This window comes from Brachypodium distachyon, chromosome 3, assembly GCF_000005505.3.
Source record: "Brachypodium distachyon strain Bd21 chromosome 3, Brachypodium_distachyon_v3.0, whole genome shotgun sequence".
Lineage (NCBI taxonomy): Eukaryota > Viridiplantae > Streptophyta > Magnoliopsida > Poales > Poaceae > Brachypodium > Brachypodium distachyon.
In genome coordinates, this window is record NC_016133.3 from 16,467,134 (window position 1) to 16,491,766 (window position 24,633).

General features: G+C 47.6%; 4 protein-coding genes across 8 annotated transcripts; 2 read left to right on the plus strand and 2 right to left on the minus strand.

The window, feature by feature from the left end:
* Window positions 1-5,887: 5,887 nt before the first annotated feature.
* On the plus strand, window positions 5,888-7,038 carry LOC100829713 (cytochrome P450 89A2). Its single transcript, XM_003571486.2, has 2 exons — window positions 5,888-5,924; window positions 6,080-7,038. The coding sequence occupies exons 1-2, from the start codon at window positions 5,888-5,890 to the stop codon at window positions 7,036-7,038; spliced, it is 996 nt and encodes a 331-aa protein (XP_003571534.2).
* Window positions 7,039-13,527: 6,489 nt separating this feature from the next.
* LOC100830026 (oxygen-dependent coproporphyrinogen-III oxidase, chloroplastic-like) lies at window positions 13,528-17,315 on the minus strand. Of its 5 annotated transcripts, none has more exons than XM_014900956.2 (9): window positions 16,698-17,315; window positions 16,433-16,508; window positions 16,234-16,346; window positions 16,033-16,116; window positions 15,737-15,824; window positions 15,547-15,671; window positions 15,366-15,464; window positions 14,978-15,077; window positions 13,528-14,092 (listed from the first exon to the last, which is right to left on the minus strand). In XM_014900956.2, exons 1-8 carry the CDS (start codon window positions 17,073-17,075, stop codon window positions 15,009-15,011), a joined length of 1,032 nt encoding a protein of 343 aa, XP_014756442.1. In that variant the 5' UTR covers window positions 17,076-17,315; the 3' UTR covers window positions 13,528-14,092; window positions 14,978-15,008. The 5 variants fall into 5 exon arrangements, with proteins under 5 accessions (XP_014756442.1, XP_014756441.1, XP_014756440.1 ...); XM_014900955.2 differs by having other exon boundaries at window positions 13,528-14,107; XM_014900954.2 differs by having other exon boundaries at window positions 13,528-14,107; window positions 14,974-15,077.
* LOC100838497 (methionine aminopeptidase 1B, chloroplastic) lies at window positions 17,235-19,800 on the plus strand. The gene is made up of 10 exons (XM_003573510.3): window positions 17,235-17,295; window positions 17,401-17,488; window positions 17,636-17,873; window positions 18,033-18,194; window positions 18,284-18,325; window positions 18,440-18,511; window positions 18,593-18,672; window positions 19,062-19,156; window positions 19,296-19,343; window positions 19,655-19,800. Exons 1-10 carry the CDS (start codon window positions 17,235-17,237, stop codon window positions 19,798-19,800), a joined length of 1,032 nt encoding a protein of 343 aa, XP_003573558.1.
* Window positions 19,801-23,511: 3,711 nt separating this feature from the next.
* Window positions 23,512-24,306, minus strand: LOC100838809 (ethylene-responsive transcription factor 9). Its single transcript, XM_003573511.4, has one exon. The coding sequence runs from the start codon at window positions 24,249-24,251 to the stop codon at window positions 23,739-23,741; it is 513 nt and encodes a 170-aa protein (XP_003573559.1). The 5' UTR covers window positions 24,252-24,306; the 3' UTR covers window positions 23,512-23,738.
* Between the last annotated feature and the right edge of the window lie 327 nt (window positions 24,307-24,633).

The window sequence follows — 24,633 nt, forward strand, 5'->3', positions numbered from 1 at the left end:
TGTACCAATTTCAATTACAGGAACGTTTAAATTTTTTACAAAAGTACATGGATCACACATAATTTCACTTAGTACAAAGTTTACATTAAGATTCCGTACGAGTACATTTTACAATGTGACTACTAGTGCTTCTTCTTCCTTCGGTAAGTCATAACTTGACTCCTCGCAGAACTGCTTCTGAGGTAGGGTTTTTGTGGTATTTTCTCGCTCTCGCTCCCCTCACTTCTTCATTTCCCTCTCCTTTTCCTCGTTAATATCGTGCGTTCCGCTTCTTCGTCATCTGCGGCGGTTGTCGGATCATGGAAACCTTCGTAGTCTTTTTTTGAAGTAAGTCCGTCCACTCCAACAATGCTTCTTTTCCCTCTTCTTACTACGACGCGGCCTTTATTTGCCGGCTCGTCTATGTAGAATACCTGCTTGCATTGTTTAGCAAAGACCCATGGTTCCTCTCTTGCCGAGATTTTTCTCACGTAACCTCGTTCACGAGGGATCTCAAGAGGTAGCACCATCGTCGTGAACCTGTGACTTTCTTCTTTGTCACCTTTGGTCCATCTTACACGGAACATTGGGATCTTTGTGATCGAGTACTCCAATTCCCAGATCTCCTCGATAACACCGAACAACGCTTTGGTTTTGCTGTTGTCGTCGGTCGCGGTCTCAGAAGTCATGACTACACCACTATTTTGATACGTGCTTTTACGGTCCTGAGACGCAGTGTAGAAGTTATAACCGTTGATCGCATATGATTGCAAGGTAGAGACGTGGTAAGCAGGTTCCCGTGACAAACATGCAACCGTTTCTTCTGATACATTGGTCGTCTCCCTGCCGTACCAATAATTCTTCAGCCACGCTGCGAATGTTTTATTGTGCTCCCAGTGGATCCAGACTTCTCCTCTTTTAGGGTTTTCATTTCGAAGTTGTTCCATGTGCATTTCCTGATAAGGCCGGCAACAATCGACAGTTTGCAACACAACCAAATGTGCTCTTTCAAAGTCAGCTTCCCTTCCTCTTCCATAGACATTAAGGTATGTATCTCCAAGGCCACCTTCGCCATCGAGCTTGCCCTTGTGCCGTGATTCGGGAACACCTATTGATTTCTGGTCGGCCAACCAATCTGTGCAGAACTCGATGCACTCTTCTGCCCTAAAGCCTTCCATGATACTACCTTCCGGACACGATCTGTTACGAACGTAGCGCTTCAGAACCCCGTTGTATCGTTCAGGACCATACATGTTATGCAGGAATGAGGGCCCGAGGGACAAGATCTCATCGCATATGTGGATGATTAGATGGACCATGATATCGAAGAATGATGGAGGAAAGAACATCTCGAGCTCGCACAGAATCTGTATCATACTATCCTTCAGTATTTGGCATCGTCTAACGGTGATTGACTTCTACGATATGCTGTCAAAGAAGTCAGAAAGCTTCATGATTGTCTCCCTTACGTGCGGCTCCATGATACCTCTGATTGCGACTGGAAGTAACTGAGTGAGTATGACATGGTTGTCGTAAGAATTCATGCCAGATAGATTGTGACTCTTCATGTCAACTAAATGCTTGATGCTCAACGAGTAGTTCGATGGGACTTTAATGCCCTGCAGGCACTGGCACATCCTATGCAACTCGTCTTTGTACAGGTTGTAACATGCAAGACGACACCGCGTGGTCACCGTCACGAAATCATTCTTGTCGGCTGCCGACGCTTGATCTCTGCCCCACAACTCTTTTCTGATAGACATGAGTTCCAGGTCCTTTCGTGCATTGGGTCCATATTTCGTCTTCTCTGGAATGTTCATCAGCAACCCCAGCACGTTGTCGCATACATTTTTCTCCACGTGCATGACATCTATGCTGTGGCGGCATTCTAAATGTGCCCAGTACTCTAGATCCCAGAATACGGACCTTCTTTTCCACATGACGCCTTCAGGTTCCTTATATTTCTTTGCAGCAATCTTTCCGGGGACAACTTCAAGATCGTTCACAATTTCGAGGATTTGCATACCAGACTTCTCCTTCGGCGTTGTCCCATGCTCCGTCTTCCCATTGAACCTTTCCTTGTCATCCCTCCAAGGGTCTTTAGCATCCAACCACTTTCGGTGGCCCATGTAAACAATTTTGGATGAAGCGGGCAACTTCTCCGATGTCGTGTTTTTCCCTCACTTTGTATAGGCCTTGTAGCCACGTGTCACCTGGCATGAAGTATTTCCATTCGCGGGGTAGTCATGCAATCAGGTCAGAAGCGCTGCTCTCATCGTGAAGTACTCCCTCCTGTTGGCGTCCCAAACCACTCTGCCAGGGTTCCAAAGCTGCTTCAACTCATCCTTCACTAGTTGCAGATACACATTTAGGTCAGCTCCCGGCTGCTTTGGACCCTGTATGAGCATGGACATGTGGATGTACTTTCTTTTCATGATTAACCATGGAGGAAGGTTGTAGACAAACAAGATCACTGGCCATGTGCTGTGCTTGTTGTTCATGTTTCCGAAATGATTTATCCCGTCAGTGCTGAGATCGAGCCTCAGGTTTCTGGGCTCTGCCTCGAAATCAGGAAATGCCGTGTCGAAGTTCCTCCACTGAGTCCCATCGGCAGGGTGTCTTAGGACCCCAGCTTCCTCCACACGGTAGTGCCCGTCAAGATCGAATGCAGCCTGCGCCGGATCATGATGGACGAGATACCTCGCGTCCTTAACGTTCTGCATCCAACGTTCAACTCGGCCACCTGCCGTAAGATACCAGAGAGTCTTTGCCGGCTTGCCCTTCATCACTTCTTCCCCATCGTCTTCGCCAGCTCTGGCGTTTTTCTTCTTGTATCTCGATGCACCGCATATGTGTCAGCTCTCATGGTTCTCGTACTCTCCAATGTATTCCATGCAGTCGTTTGGACATGAATGATGTTTCACGCAATCTAATCCAAGCGGGCATGTAATCTTCTTCGCCTCGTATGTGCTCTTGGGCAACTTGTTTGGCTGTGGAAAAACCGAAGCAAGGTAACTCAACAAGTCCGTGAAGCTCTTGTCTGACCAGCATGATGCTGCCTTCAGCCTCAAAAGTTCGAGCGTCACTTCGAGCACGTTGTTTTCTTCGCCAGCTCCATCATACAAGGGTGTGTTTGCGTCCTCCAACAATTTTTTGAACTGAGCAGACTCTGCCTCATCTTCAGGGTCCTCCAGCTGCTCCCGTATGTACGGGTCATCTAGCATTTCGGCAATCCTGCCACATGGAGCTCCTTCACCTTCCACATTAGCCTCCTCATCGACCCTTGTTTCTTCCTCGGAATCATTCGGCAGATCATACCGCAGGACATCATCATCTTCGCTACCGCTACCGACATCAACCGCATCCTCCCCGTGACAAGTCCAGCGAGAATAACCTTCCACAAAACCCGATGCCAGCACGTGCATCTGAACATCTTCAGGCTTCATCATGCATGTGTTTCCACATTTGCGACATGGACAACGCATCATCACAAGTCCTTTCCGTTCCATATCACCTTTCGCGACTCCAAAAAAGACCGTCCATTCGGTTATCCATCGAGCATTGATTCTTTCCTTGGCGTACATCCAAGAACGGTCCTTCGATCTACAATACAATACACACGAAAACAAACAAAGCAAAATAGTTAGCCTAATCATTGACAAGGGGATTAAGGTGTTAATTAACCGGAGCTAACTAAAAATTTGAAATTAGAGACATTCGGAGAGAAATTGGAGGCCGGCGAGAAAGATCGGGAGGGAGAGAGAGCTCGCAAGGGAGAGGGAAGCTCCGGGCGATGACGAGGAGGCCGCATTTTGGCCAGCGGCCGGAGCTCAAAAATTTGAAATTGGGAAACTTCGGAGAGAAATTGGAGGCCGGCAAGAAAGATCGGGAGGGAGAGGGAAGCTTCGGTGTCGAGAATCGGAGCTTGCCGGCCGCCGGAGCTCCAAAAATGGAGATTGGCGGCCATGGCTGCCCGCCGGCCATGGAAACGGCGGCCGCCGGCGAGGGGGGGGGGAGGAGGAAGGGAGAGAGAGGAGGGGCTACCTGGGGGGCTCGCTGGCGGCCATGGCGCCGGCGGGCAGCGCTTCGCCGTCGCCGGAGAAGAAGGGGCCGCGGCTGGTCCGTTACGACGCGCAGCGCGACCAGCTGCGGCTCTGCTCTTCGTATTTAAACCGCGACGATCATCAGTGGCGGTCGGAAATTGGACGACCGTTACTGATAATAGTGGGTACATCAGTAACGGTCGCGTTAGGTCGACCGTTACTGATGCATGGTTCATCAGTGGCGGTCACCTCTTAACCGACCGCCACTGATGTGTCTCGCGAGGTATGATGGTTTATCAGTGGCGGTCGCCTCGCGCGACCGCCACTGATGTATGGTTGGGCAGGGACGGGCAGACCCCGCTCTGTTCATCAGTAACGGTCGCGGCCGCGACCGACACTGATGTTGTTCATCAGTAACGGTCGCGCCGGACCTATTACTAAGGTGCCGTTGCATATAAACTGTTTTGTAGTAGTGTAGCGGCCATGCAAGACCTGCTCCTCCTTTGATTGTCGCTGGCCTTACCGACGCTCATCGGCGCCGCTTTGCTGGCCTTAACAAATCGGTATTTTGCGCACGTGACGGACGAAAGGACGACGGAAATTTCACTCATTTTATTATTAATATAAAGGAGATGGACGGAAATGCGTAACGACGTCCGCACGTAGATAGATAGATATAGGCGGCTTACATCATCTCTCCACGCGTTGGGTTGGTGCCGTTGCAGTCCCGGTCCATGCAGATACGTTTTTAGCATGACACCTGGATTAGAATTTAGTAGGGCCGCCACTCTCCATAGCGCTTTGCCACTTGGATCGTCTATAAAACGAAAGAAAGCAAGAAGTAGGAGAAAGCAGCTAGCAGCAGGTCATTAGCGGCCATGCAAGACCTGCTCCTCCTCCTCTGGCTCTCGCTGGCCTTAACGACGCTCATCCCCGCCGCTTTGCTGATCTGGCAGCATGCCTGGCCGTGAGATCGAGATAGGCAATCAGAGGGGGTGAATGATTGCGCGGAAGCAAATTAAAACTTTTTTTGAAAATTCAAACCCTAAATCATCTTTCTGTCCGTGATAATAAAACAGTCGTACCTTTTGATTGGATGAACCAAAAAATACGTATGAGTATGCAAAAGAAAGGTATTGAAATTATCTAACCAACGCAACAAGAATCAGCTCAATTGGACGTACCAATCAAAAGATATGATCAAAATAGTAACAGCTGACAAAAAATTACGAGGATTAATCTAAAATCAATTTCGAAGAATAACAAGAAAGATGAATTAATCGCAATTTTCATTTGATCTCGTGATAAACCTGCAGCAAAGTATTATGAACTCGTGATGAACCTGCACCAAAGTGTTAGAAAGATCTAGCACGAAGAATCCACGAAGCTTTGAGAAGAAGAGAGATGACACCACCAACGAATCTTCTTAATGTAACGATGTTGATCGATTACAAAAGATGCACAACCATGTATCGAAGAACTCTCCAACAATTGATCTAGATTCAAAGCTCTGAGTTTCCTCACGTCCTTGTTAAAACCCTAGCTAGGATGCCATCTATTTATAAGGGAAAATTCACGACCCTAAACCGAATCCGAATCCAACACGAACTTCTCTGTTCCGGTCGGTATTTTGCCCGTGGGGCCCGCATACGACCTCGGATTGAGATGAGTCCAAAAGCAAAGTTGTTCGTCTCGACGACGCGCACAACTTTCATTGAGACCAATTTTCCATCCGACACCATCTTGAGGACGCTACTGTTTAATCTTTAAACAGATTTCATCCTGCCACGGCTGGACCTACATATCTTCACGTCGATGACACTCCGTGCCATCAACTATTCTTGAGATGTCTTCAAAACTCGACCATGACGTATCGAATATCTTCAATACCATACATATCCGGTATAAACAAATACGACAAACCGGTGGCCTCCCGGATCATCGTAACCTTCACTTCCATTGTTCCTTCGCACGAACGTCCCGCATGACCTTAATCCTCGACCTCAGCTTCTCCCAAGCTTCGTCTCTCGATCCCGTCATCGACCACGTTTCTCTAGCTCCGGCAACACCTCAGGCCACGGCGGACGTCATGGACGACCTCCTCGAGAGCTTCCTCGCGCTGCGCGTGCTCGCCATGCTTCCCGCGGCGCTGACGCGTGTTGTGTACCGCAAGCGGTTGGCCAAGCTCGTCAACATCCGGCGGCGGCAGGAGGATCTGTACTTGCCGCTCGTCGACCTCTGGCGCCAGGCGATAGCAGGAGGAGGAGCTCCGGCGTACGTGGACACGCTGATCGAGCTCATGGTCCCCGACGAGCAGGACGGAAAGCGGAGGCTCCTGACGGACGGCGAGGTCGTGGCGCTGGTGTCGGAGTTCCTTGGCGCCGGCACGGAGCCCGTGTCGGCGGAGCTGCATTGGATCATGGCGAGGCTCGTGAAGCTGCCGGGCGTGCAGGCGGCCGTCCTGGGCGAGATCGAGGCGGTGGTGGGCGCAGACGCCGAGCAGGTGGACGAGGAAGCCCTGGGAAGGCTGCACTACCTCAACGCTGTCATCATGGAGACGCTCCGGATGCACCCAACCGTGCCGGTCATGCAGAGACAGGTGACAGAGGACGACGACGTCGCTCTCGACGGGCAGCGCATTCCGGCGGGGACAGCGGTGAAGTTCCCGGTGGAGAGGCTGGCGCGGAACAAGGCGGCGTGGGCTGACCCGGACGAGTTCCGGCCGGAAAGGTTCCTGGCGGGCGGCGAGGGCGAGGCCGTCAACCTGGCGGTGGCTGTGCCCGGGGGGCAGATGATCAGGATGATGCCGTTCGGGGTCGGCCGGAGGATGTGCCCTGGCTGGAGCATCGCGGTGCTCCACCTGGGCTACTTCGTCGCCAACCTTGTCAGGGAGTTCCAGTGGGCGGAGGCGGAGGGGGAGATCGACCTCCAACCGCGCCTTCGTGGCCTCGTCACCGTCATGAAGCGCCCGCTGCGTGTCCGCCTCATGCCTCTGCGTCACAATACTTGTTATTAACTAGATGGTTACGCGCGCTTCGCTGTGCCGTCAACAATTGTCTGCATGGTGTGATTGTCTCGGTCTTCCTCAGTAGAAAATAATCCCTCTTTTCCAGCAAAAACTGCAGCTCCTGCTTACATTGTATCATTGGTGTTGCTTTAATTAGTGCCTTATGCTGCTCACCTTTTTAATCTAAAATAGTGCAGTGTCTCTGACAATGTACGTCCTAATTAAGCTTGGTCCACACAATATGCATAACTGCAAGTAAGGCAGCTAGGTAATGCGGAAACTTTGTTATTCTTTTTCTTAACAGAATTAAGTCACAGTTTTCTTACCTCTGCTATGAGCTGATTGTCAAAAACTGAAATGGAAGAGAATTTAGTTACCACTTGCTTACCTAGAAAGAATTTCTTTGAACCCACATAAATATACACCTTTGAGATCGAGCATATATTAGAAAATAAATTTCAGTTTACACTTGAAAACTATAGGGTGGGATGTTAACCGAATGAACATACTGAGTACTTGCCTAAAGAGTCTGATTTAATTTGGAGAAAACAATTACCGAGTATGTGACTATGGAGTACTTTGCATTATATAGCCATTTGAAAGATATAACTGAAATGAACACCCATCATGGAAGAGTACACGGTGTGAAGTAAGGATTATTGGAATTGAAATGAGGCAGCTAAATAAGCTTCCCCAGCACAAAAAATTGCCTGAAAGAATGTATAGTTCAACGGAATGAAATATGAGTGACCAATAGAAGGCATAGCTAGAGATAGAAGTGATCTTACATTAGAACTTTGCACAAAAATGGAATTAATTCATTTTGGCATCCTGCTGTTTCAGAACTATCTTGAAGCCACATGATACTCCATGATACATGGACCTGTCACTTCCCCATAAATAATATCTGCAAAGTGAGATAGGAAGGTAAGGTGTGCACACATCGACCTAATAGGCAAGGATGAAATCCAAAAGTACGATTTAATAATTAATTAATATATAAGGTTGTGGTACCACACTCGTATGCTCGTATTACTATTACAATCAAGTAAAGTACGTGCTCTCCTAATTCCCAGAACAGGGTAGCCTCAGCTTTCCGCTGATAGTTTTGACATGCATCTTCAAGGAAAATGCCTAAGGTCCAAGTTTTCCTGATAGATTGATACGGGATTGTAATCTTCGACCACAAAAATAAATGGTAGCTGTAAAAATTCTTATATATTGCCAGCCTCCAAAACCTCGTGATAAATATCCACCATCGGGCACAAAGTGTTGACCTTTTTACCCTATCCACCGTCATGATGTTTCACTGTTTGTTCTATTTTCTTTTGTAAGAACTTCGCTCCAATTTATTACTTGAGCTAACCTAATCTGACTTCGCCAACTTCCATACACAAGCTATATCCATAATAAATGTCACAAATTTAGTATAACTTTGTACTAATTTTGTATTAAATTAGCGACACTTATTATAGATCGGAGGGAGTAATAAACAAGCAACCCAAATCCCTTCTAGATCCCATTTTCCCGTGTTTAACATTCGGGGAGATCATATTGTATTTTAAGGTGGCCCGGTGACACTATATACTCAGTATGGTTATCCTCACTACTACAAAACGGTCTATATGTAACGGCACATCAGTAACGGGTCCGGCGCGACCGTTACTGATGAACAGAATGGGGTCTGCCCGTCCCTGCCCAGCCATACATCAGTTGCGGTCGCGCGAAGCGACCGCCACTGATGAACCATCATACCTCGCGAGAGACATCAGTGGCGGTCGTCGGCAGTCGGTTAAGAGACGACCGCCACTGATGAACCACGCATCAGTAACGGGCGCCCTAACGCGACCGCTACTGATGTACCCCCTATTATCAGTAACGGTCGCCCAAGTCCCGACCGCCACTGATGATCGTCTCGGTTTAAATACGCTGGGCAGAGCCGCAACTGGTGAAAGAGTACTGGCGGCCCCGAATGACAATGGCACACCGACCTAAATAGGTCGTGTATAACATTCAAAGGGAGTTCACCCATCTCATCAACAATGATGTCATCAAGCTTAGTGGGGACTTCTACGAACACGTGGAACAAGTGGTGAGTAGGGTTCACCCACAACAATAGCTTCAAACTTGAAATGAGATACATTTGTATTCTTTATATGCTTCTATGAAATTTTGACACTCTGTAATCAGTGTCGTGAAGTGTGATACATTTGTATTCTTGATATGCTTTAAATGATGTGGCTTTATATAATTTGTATGCTTTAAATGATGTGGTTGTGTATTTTTCTGTGCTGTGCTGTGATGTGCTGTGCTGTGTATTCAAATATATATTTTTCTGTGTATTTTTTGTGATTTTAATTATTTTTTTAATTACTGAAAATGTATCAAAGCGACCGTTACTGATGTACATATCATCAGTGACGGGCGCGGAAACATGACCGTCACTGATGATGGTCTTCATCAGCAACGGTCGGGTCGGGCCGCCTGCCACTGATGATGGTACATCAGTAACGGTCGGAGCGACCGTTACTGATGATACCCATCATCAGTAACACGAAGTTAGTAACGGCGGCCCCGACCGTTACTGATGTTGCTTTTTGACCGTTACTGATAAACTTTTCTGTAGTAGTGCCTCAATAGTCAATAAGCAAATAAGAAACGAAAATTTATTTTCTCACTAATAGTCATCAGCCTCTCTCTGTATAGCCCAGAGTAGAGCAAGGCCTGACTGCAGCAGCTTGAGGCATCACGCTCTACCCTTGGCCCCTGGCATATACCAACTGACCCTCCAAATGATACACACCTAGTTTACCCTATGACATACAAAATACGACTAACGAAACCAAGAATTTACCAAAAATAGCTCCAGCATTTCATCAAACACATGATGAGCATTGAGAAAAGCAAGCCACAACTCATACCAAGAGGGAGGGAGAAGTGGCAAGGAGGAGCTCCCCACTTTTAGGAATTGTATCTTATATTGACGCCATGAGAAGCCACTCAAATTGCGGTTCTCATCACCAACGCATGGACTCTCGAACCCTCCGAAGAGCCAGCGCATCGACCGGCTAACATGTGTCGACGGGCATGTATCACAGCGCACATCAGAACGCTGAAATCGGCCCATAACATTAATGACGGAAGCCCACCGCTAGAATGACCCTCAAAAAAGGAAAACTGGCCTTTTCGCTAGCGCACCGAGAATAACTCATCTACTTTTAGGAATTGTATCTTATATAGACACCATGAGAAGCCACGAGAATGGCGGTTATAGTCGCCAACGCATGGACTCTCGTACCCTCCGAAGAGCCAGCGCATCGTCACCCAACACACGTTGAACAGGGGGCTAAAGGAGCAAAAACCCTACAAGGTTGAATTCCACATAGTGGCTCCCCGTAGCTGCTGCCATGCCATGTGATCTTTTGTAATCCTGGGTGTTCTTCAGGTGTTCTATAATGCGGATGTATGCAGGAATTAGAGTCTGCGCACGGCACACCCTCTAACATAGGAAGGAAAGAATCACAGATGGTAAATAACCAGCCAATCTCCGAAAATGCCAATTGGCTCTCGCGATCCAGTGCTCATGTTATCTGGGCCATACATCTATCGATCCGACTGCTCCGGTCGACCGACCCTTACTAGTATACCGACACCGCAGAATCGTATGGTCCGGTATTTCAGCCGGAGACCTGACACTTAATATAGGTAGGTGGTGCCTTTTTGGTCCAGCTTCTCCAACGCCACGTCCTGGACCGGCACAGGAGGAGATCTCGCCTCCTGCTGCTTCGACGCTACCCTCCACTACAACAAAACAATGCATATGTGACGTCATGAGCGACGGGCCTTTCGTGCCCGTCACTGATGACCATCATCAGTCCCGGGCCTACCCCGTCTGTCACTGATGACACACCATCAGTGACGGGTGCGTGCTCGCCCGTCACTGATGCCCCTCATCACTAACGGGCGCGCATGACCCGTCACTCATGGTTCAATGTGAAAAATAACAAAAATTCACACAAACATACATTAGTGGCGGTCTTTTCATATAGGCCCACCACTGATGACTCGTGGAGACCTTTGGAGATTGAAATAATCATAACTAATTCATAAAAAATCAGAAAAATATGATTTTTTTTAAAAGTCTTATTTTTTTTATTGCTTAAAATGAAGAGACAATAATATCATATGTTAGCATTTGAAAAATGAACTATGTAGTACAAACTTGTCATTTTGCACACTTGAGTTCATGGTTTTATGCCAAATGAGAGAGGTTTTGTCCATTTCTATGCCATTATTCATGATAATGTATCCATTTTTTGCACAAGTGTGCATCTTGTTATGAAAAACTATATTGCCACATAGGTTTACAATTTTTTGGTTATAAAAGTGATTGTTCATTTTCCAAATGCAAAAATGGGGTATTTTGTGAAGCAAGTACAATTAATATGCTTCAAAATGAAAGTAGCTAATTTTTCACACAAAGTAGACCATATGTATATACTTATAAATCAGTTTGGGAACATTAAATACTTATATCTCATACTGAAAATGAAAATGAAACAAAATTTTATACCCATCACTAGCGAGTCTTTCTGCTCTGACTGTCGCTGATTGAAAGAAAGCACAATCTGTGTGCTACATTCTGATTGGCTGAGGGAGCGAAGGCATGGATCGCTCACGTGGCAACTTCCCATCCACTCCTTCCCCCCTCTCTCTATCTCTCACGCACGCACCTCTTCCTCTTTCCTTATCTCCTCTGGCTCTCCCCGTCCTCCCTCTTCCTCTTTCCTCACCCAGTCTCCTCTCCTCTCCCCCGATCTACTACCTCTCCTCCGCTAGCAGGATCGGCAGCGGCTGCCTCCATCTCCCAGTCCTGGCCCGACTCCCAGTCCCGGCCACCAGCGACGAGGAGCCGGCACCGCCCTCCTTGCCGCCGCCCGCGACCCCGGCGACGAGGCCTGCGAGGAGGAGCCAGGCGCAGCCCTCCTTGCCGCCGCCGCCCCCGACCCCGGCCGCCGCATCCACGGCGCCGGTGAATCTCTTCCTCTCTCTCACCCCTTCCTCTCCCCCTCTCTCTCCCTCTCTCCGATTTCTCTCTCTCACTCACCCTCTGATTATTCTCTAGCTCTTTCCGCAGGCATGGAGAGGAGGAGGAGCCGGCCGCCGCCCCGCAGATTCGCTATCTCCCTCTCGGTTTCCCTCTCTTTCTTCTCTCACTCTTGCAGGACGTCGGTGTCGAGGAGCAGGTGCCGACGAGGCGGCGCGGCCGCTATAGCAGGAGGAGCTCCACGACTACCGAGGAGGGCACTCCTCTGTCCATCTCCAGCCGCCGCCGATGCCTGCGTGTGCGGTGAGGTCGATGGAATTGGGGCTGGCCTCGTTTTTTTTTATTTTCTCAAATTCCCTATCAGTGTCGGGCGTGTGCCATGACCGCCACTGATGAGGCGCCACATCAGCCAGGAATGTTGTGTGCCCGTCAGTGATGTCGTTTTTTGCCCCTGATGGGGTGTTTTGTAGTAGTGCCCCCCTCTCCTCCCTTCCTCCCTGCGCAAGGCAGGCGAAGGCAGAGCGGATCCGGTCGGCACGCTCCGCCTCTCGCGCATGGAAAACACCTTCCAAAAACGATCCATGCTTTAATGTTCCAAGTTATTTATTAACCATCTATTAATCCGTGATTATGCGAACATTATTCACCTAATTTTTGATTGGCGTGAAAAATTGGTACATAAATCTGTACGCAAATCTGAAGTAAGAACCAGAGAATATCCACAGAAATTTCATGTGCAGATTAGAGACCGGGAGAAATTGTGTGCGGTCGAAAATACAAATCATTTGGATTCACGGAGAAGAACACGGCGTTGCAAGCCATGGAGTTGGAAGCCATGTGTGATAGTATATTGTCTAGTGCTAATTTAACTCGGAGGAGATCGAGCTGCTATTTGATGATTCTTGTTGCCGTCGAGGGTGGCTATATATAGGAGAGGGGGGCTGGAGCTCGGTGCCACAGTTGTAATTCAATTGCCATTGATGGAATGATAATGTAATCCTCTTGAAACGGTCCTGTTAGTTTTTTTCTAAATGGGGACCTGGTGGTCACCCGTCGACTCCAATTAAGCTTGGCTGATACGTGTGACCGTGTTACATAATTCAGTTTTCAGACATGTTTAACCTACATGAGCGCACGACCTACCCTAGCTGTATATCTTGCAGTCCGGCCGGCAACGTGTGTGTGTAGCTGTGTACTGTTCTTTGATTATTGATCAACGGCTTAATTTTCTTGGCTAGCTAACTAGTGCTAGGCACGTTCTGTACAATCTGTTAATTCATATTGATTTGAAGAAACAAATTTGCTGGAACCAAAAAAGTCCATGTATTATCTATTAACGAATGGAAATGTTTAATTCCACTCATCCTATTGCACGTAGGTAAGGGACTACTTTTAACATTAACAAGCATAGGAAACAGAGAATGAAAATGCTTAAATCTGCTCATGTCTTGTCGACTTTAAAATAAATATTTAATATGTTTAGCACCAGCTATATCTCAAGGTATCCATCACACAAAAATATAGTCTTGCTAGTTGTTACAAGTACAATCACGGAGATATTATCTGACAGGAGAATTTCATGTGAGAGAGCCATCGGTTATTTTTGTGTGACAGACCACACCCAAGTCGCTTTGAATAGCAATCAGATACAGTATTGAACATCTCCTCTTTCAGAATGACAGTAACTTCTTTTATCAGTCCGAGGATGGCATTTCTTCTAGATCCACATTAATACTAAGATATAGGAGACCAAAACCTAGACTTTCTGAAATTTGGTTGTTCATCTACACTTCTTACTTACAGCTGACGCAAGTTAGACATCAAGAGATATGAACACAAACATTATCTCTTAGCGTAAGAAACGGCAATCATTTTCATTTCCCTTGTCTGAAAGAAGAGAGGGAAGAGAGGCAAGTTGGAATATGGCCTAGTCCCTACATGCTGTCATCACCTCCATTCAGGAAACTGCCATAATTGTTTCTCCCTCTGTAATTGTTTATGTCTTGCTGTTCTCTCCTGTGTTCAAGCAGACTCAAACAGTGTGATAAAAAAAGTTATAATTTATAAATTTAGAAGCGTATTGGGAAGTGCATTGGCATTTTAATTGAGAACACATGTCATTACTTATAATGATATTGAAGTGTATTTTCACAGCTTTCAGCTATGGCAATGCAGCTGCACAATGTGCAATCGTACTTGTCAAGAACCGCAATCAGTGACTAAATACGCTAATATCAAGTTATGCATCTCAAATTTCCAGTTGAAACTGGCATTCTGATATACAAGATGTTCAGATGTTGTCGACAGGAGACCTTTTTCTGCATTACCCAGTGGTCTATGACTATGTGAGAGACAAATTTTTAAGTACTCCCTCCGATCCATATTAATTGTCTCAAATTTGACCAAATATGGATGTATCTATGCCTAAAACACGTCTAGATACATGTAATATTTCGACAACTAATATGGATTGGAGGGAGTAGCTCTGTTTTACTGAAAAATCATCAAATGTTCATTGGAAATTGTGCTGTGCTATTTAAGTATGTGGATGCTTTTCTTCTTTGAGAAAAGGGTGGTTAGCTTGTACTTCCTACCAGCCAAAGAAACTAGAAAACTCTGTAGAATTTGAAGGAAATCCAAAACAAGATATATTATGTTCATTATTTTAATGGTTCTCTTCATCCCATCTTGTCAGGATTTTTTGTGTTGCAGGAGTATAGATCTCACTTGAATAGATGGGTTTTGATTTTCAGAAACAGATGCTTATTTTTCTAGTTATGCAAATTAAGCAGACACAGATTTCACCAGTCTTGATGAGCTCACTAGAGGATATCACACCGTAAAAAATGCACAAAATTTATATATGCAAGCCACTTCAAAATAAAGTCAGATATTACCAACAAAAAATTGAAGACTGAGCCCTTTTGACCAATTATATCCACTCCTTTGGATTTATGCACACGTCTAGAAGTTTCCATTCTTCAGTCCCGACTTCTGGTTTCTGCAAACAAATGGCATGTGAGTAAACTTGCCAAAAATGGTAATATAACAAAAGATACATGTCAGTTGTCACAACCAAAAGATGCATCGTAACAGTGTCACTTCCTTGCCAAAAAACGATCACTTAATGTTCAAATGAATCTTTTCAAACTATTTAAGTTTAGAAGCATTTTATTTTCTTTGAACATTTTAGTGGCTTAAAACAGCAAGAACTTAAAACCTTAATGTTATCAGAGTTGGATAACAGTAACAGTCAGCAATGCTAATTTCCTAGAGAATCTCAACTTACATGATCATACTCCCACCTTGCAGTCAGAGGGAGTGAAACAAGGATGCTTGCAATCCTTCCTCCAGTCTTCAGGCCAAATGTGGTGCCACGATCGTAGACCTATGCAAGGAGCAAACTTCTATGGTTAGAAGAAAGCTAACAATGGCAAGCATGACGATCACGGACATGTGGAAGAACTTACAAGGTTGAATTCCACATAGCGGCCTCTCCGTAGCTGCTGCCATGCCCTGTGGTCTTCTGTAAATGGGGTATCTTTCCAGCGTTCTAGAATGGGGATGTATGCAGGAATTACGGAGTCTGCACACCCTGCAACAAAGGAAGGAATCAGATGGTAAAGAACTAGCCAAACTCAGACTTCCATCCAATGTTACCTGTAGTGAAGTCGAGAAGCATTTCTTGATCATGATCATTGAGATCATCAAAGAATATTCCACCCACTCCCCTGCGTTCGCCACGGTGCTGCATTCACAGACAAAATATCCATCCCACGATTTGTTCTTGAGAAAAGCACAAGATGCAGGATAAATCATGCCAGGTACTGAAAAATACTAGCAAGCCTGATACTCTAATACCACTTTTCCGATATCTGGATCGTGTCAGCCAGTTTTGCATTGTACCGACCGACCACCCAGAAAAACTTACTAAATTAATGCCTGAGCAAACTAACCTTGATATGAAAATAATCATCACACCATCTTTTGAACCTTGGGTAAAATCTTGGATCAAACTTATCACATGCTTGTTTCTGAACCTGAAAGTACACAAAAAAACCTAAAGTTATGCAACAAAAAGAGTAGACATCAACAAGAAAAACGTCAAATAGCCTTGTATTATATGTATTTAGTGAAGAAAATGACACAAACATAACAGGAACATGTTGACCAACAGAATGAAAATGCTGAATATCCTCTTCGATGATGTAGGATGGCGTCAGGTCAGTACCACCTCCAAACCACCATTGCCTGGGTGCCCCAGGAACATCTGCAGAAAAAAAAACGAGGTAAAATCTCTGATTTGTGCAAGTAGATCAGTTCATTTTACTTGTCAGCACTCAGCACAAGTAGTACCTTGCAATGCCTCGGTCTCGAAATACCGGTAATTGAAATGCAATGTGGGAGCAAAGGGATTGTTTGGATGGATAACCTGGAAACCAGAAGTGAAAACAAGGTTCTTACCACTCTAAAGAAACAATCGGTAAGACACAATTAGGAACAAATTGGTAGAAGTGGATAACGTTTGCACACCGAAATGGTGGATGAAAACTATAACAGATTGCTGAATGATGCAAGATATGCCATTGCAAATTGGTAGAAGTTGATGGGAGACTCTCACCGAGCTAACGCCAGCAGCGAAGAAGGGAACGGGCCCGGCCTTCTCCGCGCCCGCCGCCGCCGCCGCCTCGGGCCTCGCGGCGCGGTAGGCGTCCGGGGGCATGACGCCGTAGACGACGGACACATTCCCGGCGGCCTTCTCGAACACGCGGCCGCCCTGCAGCACGCGGCTGATGCCGCCGCCGCCGCCCGGGCGCGTCCACGCATCCTCCCGGAACACCGCGCCGCCGCCGCTGCCCTCCTCGACCGCCTCGAGCGCCGCGCACACCTCCGCCTGCACCCGCCGGATCATACACTCGAACCGGGCGCGCGCCGACGAGGAATCCTCCCCGCGGAGGAAGGTCGGCGGCGGCGCGGGCTCCGGAGTTTCCCTCTCCATGGCTACTGCGGCGGCTCTTCTGTGAGCAAGATTTTAATGGGTGAACCGCCAGCCAGTCAGCTTACCCCACGTGTCCTCATCTTATCTTCGACCACCTTCCCAGAGATTGGCGAGGCTCCTCCTGCGAACTTTGCACTGACGGCGGCGGGAGTTCCGGCGATGGAGCTCCTCTCGTCGCCTCCGCCGCCGCTGCCCCCCTCCTCCCCCTGCAGCCGTCCAGGTTCGTGCGCCCCGTCCTGAGGAATCTCACACTCGATTCGTATTGCCCAGTTCCCACCCCTTATCTGATCTCAAGCATCTTCTTGGTCCCTCATCAATTTCCCAGGTAAAGCTACTCTTCAGAAGTATTTCCATGCGGGAGCAACAAGAAAATCTCGAAGATTGAAAGAAGCCAATAGAAGGGCGACCTGCAGGTACAAATGTACAATCCAATCTAATGCCTCTTTGGTGACAGCATACTGACATGAATAACCTTTTGGTGCCATGAATCATGTTTCTATTTTCTTTTTCATTTCAATGGTGCCATGAATCACCAACACTTGTTAACTGTCAAATTGAAGGGCTGCAGAGATCCATAGCACTGAACAAGCAAAGTGCAGGGAACCGCTAAGGCGCGGCACGGTCAGTCCACGCCTCCCGGTGCCCGATCACATCCCTCGGCCACCTTATGATGGTACTGATCGTCTGCCGGATGTGAATCCTGATCGTCAAATGCATGACAGCAAGAGCATTGTTCATATGAGAGCTGCATGTGAGCTTGCTGCCCGGGTTCTTCAGTATGCAGGAACACTGGTGAAGGTAAAGCATTTTATAAAGAAAGCTTCTTATGTTGGCAAACTATGTGCCATTTCGTCATATACTTTGCTACTGGAACTGCCCTTAGTTTTGTTATGTGTTCTGTAATATATTACTAAGACCCACTGATAGAAAATTATGGAATCTCTGTGTTCCTATCAGCCTTCGGTGACGACAGATGAAATCGACAGGGCAGTTCATCAGATGATTGTCGATGCCGGTGCCTACCCGTCTCCCCTTGGATATGGCGGGTTCCCAAAGAGCGTCTGCACATCAGTGAACGAGTGCATCTGCCATGGAATTCCTGATTCACGCGTGCTGCAGGTCAAAACACTCCTCTACATCTTACAGTTTAAGGCCTGATCGCTAGTGACCCCCTAAAAATTGTTCCTTGTTTTCTACTGATTTCGCAGGATGGAGACATAATCAACATTGATGTTACTGTTTACTTGAATGTATGTCTAGCCGTTCTTTTTTTCCGAACCATGATGTCTAATGGTTTGCATAGCATTAATCCAGTTATAGGTGCATTTTGTGGTGTAATGTCTAGCCGTGCTTTGTTGCTCCAGGGATACCATGGTGACACCTCAAGAACATATCTATGTGGAGAAGTTGATGAACCTAGCAAGCAGCTTGTAAAGGTCTGCCTTTGCTGATCACTACTGGCTCTGCTTCCAGCCACAAGTTTCAGACAGTGTCTGAAGAACTTGTCTGATGTACAGGTCACTGAAGAGTGCATGCTCAGGGGCATATCAGCCTGCAAACATGGTGCTAGCTTTAAGACAATTGGAGAGAGAATAAGGTGTTGCTTTCTCAGATTATGGCAGTAGTATTAATTTTGTGTTGCTTTGGTAATTATAAATCAGCTACTTCTTGTTTTACTTTCACCTATAAATATACTGTATCAGATGCCAGGATATTGTTTTGTATCCCAGGATGTGAAAATTAATTAGGAGAGAAAAAGAATTATCAGCATCTATTGATTTTTCAGGAGCAAAGGATATCGTCTAGAATTGTTTTGTGAATTCTGTTAAAATATGAGTCCTCAGAAATATTTGTACTCGTTGTTTGCAGGATATGATGAGATTACTTTCTTGACACTATGTTACTCTCATAAGTCAAGTCGAAGTATCTAAATCAGTGCCCTGTTATTGTATTCTTAGTGATTCTTTTGGTTCCAATGGTTTTCAGTGAGAATGTGAACAAGTACGGCTACAGTGTTGATCCTTTTGTTGGGCACGGAGTTGGGACAATCTTCCATTCAGAACCCATCATATGGCACACCTGTAAGTAAGCTCAACTGTTACTGTTTCCTTTGGCTGACGATGATCATGTACTAAATGACAGATAGGAAAAGGCAAACAATTTTCAGCGAAGCTCTTATTAATCCTCACAACCTGCAACTAAACACACATTTGTAAACAGATGATTACGAGCCAGGGTTCATGGTTGCAGGCCAGACATTCACAATAGGTAGACCACCTTCGTCGACATTTTCCCCTTCATTACCTTGTCTTTAGATAATGCTGACTGATTTTGTGATGCAAAACAATTCAAATGTGCACTTTCCATCCTGTTGATATCTTCTTCCCGTCGGTCAGCACAATGGTAGGCTGAAACACGACTCTGTCAGGCGATATGTGGTGATGCAGCTGTGACTGAAATATGCCAGAAACCAACACCTGAAGATCCTATCATATCCGCATGCTTTTCCTGAAGAGATGTAGCCTGCAATATAAAAGTCTGTAATAGATTGACGGTTTTCGTGATCATTCATGTTGCAGAGCCTACCCTCTCCATGGGTACCACGCGGTGCGAGGTGTGGGATGACGGCTGGACCGCCATCACGGTGGACGGCAGCCTCAATGCACAGTTTGAGCATACGGTTTTGGTCACAATCGACGGCGCAGAGATTCTCACGAAGTGTTAAGGGATGAAGAAAGGGTCTCATAGGTGGCATATTAAAGGTTAAGAGTTCAGGTCAGCCCTTTGATGAACAAAAAGGTCCATCGGGTAAACATAAACTTGCCCTTTAAAATTTAGGGCCTCCTTGGAATGTAGAAATAGCTAGAAAAACACAGGAATTAGGTGTAATGACATTTCGTGTTTCATCCTTGGAAATTGAGAACCCAAGGTCATGTACCAAAGTTGTTTGGTTGGTATCACAGGAATAAGACTATTTTAAAACAGAAATAAGATGATCTAGAGATTTCAAGTATGCCATAGCTAGTTGTGACAGACAAAAATGGCAATTACCAAATGGTACGAGTGACCATAGGCTAAAAATTCCTTGGAATTGGAGATGAAAGAGCTCGGTAGCCTCATTCCTTTGATGCAAAATACATATGGTACTTAACATATTTGGTACTCCTCTGATCCTAAATTCTTGACTCAAATTTGTTCAAATATGGATGTATCTATTTTTAAAAAGCGTCTAGATACATGTAATATTTCGACAACAATTTAGGATCGGAGGGAGTACATCATTACGTGAATATTGGGCACGTTGTTGGAAGCGTTTTTTAGATAATGGAACAATAACTTCTTGTTTTTTAGGTCCATGACTCAGAGTATTCCTAAACAAAGACTTAAAACCTGCAATTTGTAATAATTAGTATTAATATTTTGGGGAAAGGCCCCCGCGTCGTCCTAGGTGCGACCCGGGTGGCGAAAAAACCCTAGCTGCCGCCGCAAATTCCTTGACCACCTCCCCTCGCCGCCGTCGACGGTCGCCGCTGGGCAAAGCCCGTGCGGTTGATGGCGGCGGCGGGGCTCCTCCGTGGCCTTCTTCGTTGTGGGGGTCCTCAGGCGTCTCGGTCGTCGGCGGGTTAGATCCGCAGCGGTGTCGGGGCCGCTAGCTCGATGGTGGCCAAATCCGGGACAGGTGGTGCTTGATCCGGTGATGGGCTGTGCCCGGCGGCGGTGGCGACTCGGGTCCCCTGCGTACGGCTGCTGCGGTGGTGTGCGGCCGGTTTCCGGCCACGGTGGGCGCGTGGCTTCGCAGGCGACCTAGGGTGCGGCCATTGGTGCGGGTGGTTCTGTAGCAGCTACTTTTTGCGGTTTCCCCGGTGGTGTGCGTGGTTGGACCCGGCTGGTGCGGGCCAGGATTTTGGTTGCAGTCGGTGTGGTTTCTCCTCGTTGAGGTTGCGGACTCGGTGGCTTGATCGCCTCGTCAGCTTGATCGCCTCGTCAGCTTCTGGACGGATCTAGAGTTCGTGATCATGAGCCGGGGAGAAATCCCTGCGTTGCTTTTGCTGACACAGACGATGATGACATCTGCAGGCTCCATGACCTTCATGGAGGCGTCGTTGTGGCTTGACTAAGGCTCGTGCCTCGTTTGATACCGGGGGAAATCCTTGGTCTGGTTGACGAACCCGACAACGGCGGCGCTACAACGTTGTTTCTCTCTCTTGAGAGCGTTGTGTTGGTGGCCTTGGAACCTTCCAGCGAGCTTGTGCGGTGGGCGATGGTGCTGGTCCCATGCCTGGGGCGCTGGACTTCTGGGTGCGACGCACCCCGTCGTCGATGCATCTTGGACAATCTTCTTCCTCAGCTCCGGCCTGTTGCTGCCCCACTTGCTGATCTTCTCTCTTGGCATATTGGTGGATCAGTCCGAGGTGGTCCTGATGTTGCGGACATTCTTTGAGAGGCTTGGCGGCGGCGTGAAGCAGTTGTTGAGGTCTTGTGCGTAGTGTCTTCGCCTTTTAGGCTGGATGTTGTGCAGGTTTCTGATGTGGTTGCAACTGAGTTTTGGTCCAAACTAGTTTGGGTCGGTGGAGTGGGGTTTTCCTTTTGTCACTTGTTGGCGTTGTACTTGCAGTCTCGGTGTTGTACTACCTTTATAACTCCTTTTTTTAATCAATGATGCACCCGATGGTTTGCATTCTAATTTTTTTTTTAATATTTTAGACAAACCCTATGCATGGTAAATTCGCTTTAGGAAAGCTACTCAAAAGGTGGCAGTCAACTACCTTTCCGCATGTAATTTGGACTCCTAAATTTTCCCAACCAAAATTGGACTCCGTGAGACATCTCTTTCGTTAATACATATACTAGTGGGGATCCTTTCCACCCCTGATGATTACTCAAGAATCTGGATAGACTATTTTTTTTCATACTCCCTCAATCATCGGTAAGTTCGTATAAATTTTTATATTTGTTCTATATTATAGGAATTTTTTTCTGACAACTGTATTATAACTTGTTGAAGTCTTTACTCCCGAGAATATCGATGCCTCACCAGTGGGACGGGGCTTGCATGTTCCTCCAAGTTACTCCCATCGATCGGTGCTACTAGGCACGTGGCAACCATCCAGCAATTCCCCTCATAGGTGCTATCCCTTCCGTTACTTGCTAAAACAAAAGAAATCACCAACGATAATCTCGTCTCTCTTCCACCTCTGGACTCTGGACGCGGGGCCGTCCTTCCGCCGTCGTGACTCTTGCAGCGGTGAGCGCGCCCGTGCGCCTGGAGGCAGCAGACTCATCAGCGATGGCGGCGCCAGATGGTTCAGAGCCCACAACTGCTCTGATCCAGATGAGACTTGTATGAAGCATGTTCGGCTGTTCGCTATCGGTGAGGCGAAAGCATAAACTTGTACTTAAGAGTCCAATATAATGCAAATGATTTGGTAGCTCCTGGGCGCGAGATTGAGCAGAGTACTGCTCACTCTCCTATAACTAATCCGCGTTAAAATTGGTGCATTGGGTGTTCACCAAATTGAGCAATACCGAAATGGAACAAATGCAACACGACTACTTCTCTGGAGGCCGGCGTATATACGACTGCTGGTAGTATACCGTATTTGTGAACTCTCGTAATTTAGGTAACCCCGACGACTCAAAGTATTCCAGAACCAAGAGTTAAACCTGCAATTTGTAAATTAGTATTAATATTTCAGACGTAACCCTACGCATGGTAAGTTAGAAAGTTACTCAAAGGTAGCCATCACTCTCTGGCGAAACTACCTATCCCGTTTGTAATTCGGACTCCTAGATTCTTCGAACCAAACTCAGACTCCGTGACATTAATAGACTGATAGATTCTCCGGACCAAATTCAGACTCCGTGACAATCTCTTTTGATCAATACATATGCCGGTGGGGAGCATATCCGGCACTGATGACTACTCAAGAAAAAACTGTTCTATCAATTGGCAGAGCTTTTTCATGCATATTTTGTTGTTGAGCGCAAACTCAGCGCTGACTTTGACTGTACTGTAGTCTACTTTCTATGGAATTGGCGTGTTCCGCTCACGCTTCGCGACTGCTTAGCAAAACCTTAAAAAGAAAGACCGGCGATACGGATTGAAAACAAAACAATGCCCGTCGACGAAATTTCCACGCGTTGGGTTGGTGCGGTGCCCATGCATCTTCCCAGTCGGTGCGGCCACCGCCCACGGCCTCCAGGTGGGTCCATGCTGATACGTGGCGCCCTGTTAACACGACACCTGTACTAGTCAGTATACGGTGGCCGCTTTCCGTAGCGCTGTACTCGGAATATTCCCTCCCGGTGGGCGGCGCCGCCCGTCGGCATGACATGACATGTTTACGCGCGCGATACTCGCACGGTATACTAGAGATTTTTTCTCTGCAGATCACGAGGCGAGAATAGATTCAACCTGAGGAGGAGCTTGGGAACAGAAAGCTGTAAAATCTGTCTGCATTCCTTGCTGAGTTCACAGCTAAAACAGCTTACACGGTACACAGATCTGCTGCCTACTTTACACTGATCGACTGAGCACATGATTCATCGGTACAACAACAAGCTAAAAATCCAGCGGATGGATGGATGGATGAACAAGCAACGAACTAATTAACTTTTGGATCACGGTCAGCTAATTACTCTCTAGCTTGGATCTACATCACATCACATCTCGGCCGGCGGGGGGAAGTTGAGGTCGAACGCCACCGCCGCGGCCTTAGCCGGGACGACGATCCCCAGCGTGAGCTCCAAGGACGCAGCCGGCGCGGCCGTCAGGAACCCCGCTGGCGACTCCTCCCGGAACCGGAACAACGACGTCGAAGACGAAGAAGTAGCCCCCGAGGAGGAGGACCCCGCAGCAGCGCTGCTGCTCCCCGCCGATGGCGCCTTGTGGAGGAACGCGAACGGCACGGCGTTGGCGGCGGCGGCTGAAGCAGGAGGAAGAAGGGGGAAGTTGGTCTTGGCGTTGGGCCCGCGGAGGCGGCGGGCGGCGGCGTCGTAGGCCCTTGCGGCCTGGTGGGCCGTGCCGTAGGTGCCGAGCCAGACGCGCTTCTTCTTCCCGGGGTCCCTGATCTCCGCCGAGTACCGGCCCCACGGCCGCTTCCGCACGCCCCGCATCCGAGGCTCGTCCCCCCACCGCCCCTTGTTACCGCCGCCGTCCTCCCCCTTGGCCGCCATGGATGGACGAGGAGGAGAGGAGAATATGAGTTTTGTGGGTGGGGAAGAATGAGCCGTGCCGGGAGCGAATTTATAGGGGAGGCCGCTGGAGAGGGAGTGAGGTCTGACTTTGACCCCCGCGTAGGGGCGGCGCTTCCTGCGGGTTTCTTCCGTTCGGCGCCGTTTTCCTGTGGGTGCGTGCGTGCGTCAGGCAGGCGGTATTGGCGGTGCGCGTTGGCTGCGGGGTCGGGAGGACCCGTGTCTCGTGGCCCACGTGTCATGCGGCCCACGCGTCTGCGATCCGGACCGTCCGTTCCTTACCTGAACGGGTGAGCGTTGGGCCGGCATATGCCACGCGTCAGCCGTTTGGCCCTGCCGCGCCAGTTTATTTTTTTTCTAAGAA

Bases quoted from the DNA above. Each gene is read 5' to 3' on its own strand.
- LOC100838809 (XM_003573511.4), bottom strand. From the start codon at position 24,251: ATGGCGGCCAAGGGGGAGGACGGCGGCGGTAACAAGGGGCGGTGGGGG.
- LOC100830026 (XM_014900956.2), bottom strand. From the start codon at position 17,075: ATGGAGAGGGAAACTCCGGAGCCCGCGCCGCCGCCGACCTTCCTCCGC. The intron at 16,509-16,697 runs GTGAGAGTCTCC...TCTGGTTTCCAG, and splicing joins TCGCTGCTGGCGTTAGCTCG to GTTATCCATCCAAACAATCC. The intron at 15,825-16,032 runs GTTAGTTTGCTC...CTGTGAATGCAG, and splicing joins ATGATTATTTTCATATCAAG to CACCGTGGCGAACGCAGGGG.
- LOC100838497 (XM_003573510.3), top strand. From the start codon at position 17,235: ATGGAGCTCCTCTCGTCGCCTCCGCCGCCGCTGCCCCCCTCCTCCCCC. The intron at 17,489-17,635 runs GTACAAATGTAC...GTCAAATTGAAG, and splicing joins AATAGAAGGGCGACCTGCAG to GGCTGCAGAGATCCATAGCA. The intron at 18,326-18,439 runs GTATGTCTAGCC...TTGTTGCTCCAG, and splicing joins ATGTTACTGTTTACTTGAAT to GGATACCATGGTGACACCTC.
- LOC100829713 (XM_003571486.2), top strand. From the start codon at position 5,888: ATGACGTATCGAATATCTTCAATACCATACATATCCG. The intron at 5,925-6,079 runs GTATAAACAAAT...ACGTTTCTCTAG, and splicing joins TTCAATACCATACATATCCG to CTCCGGCAACACCTCAGGCC.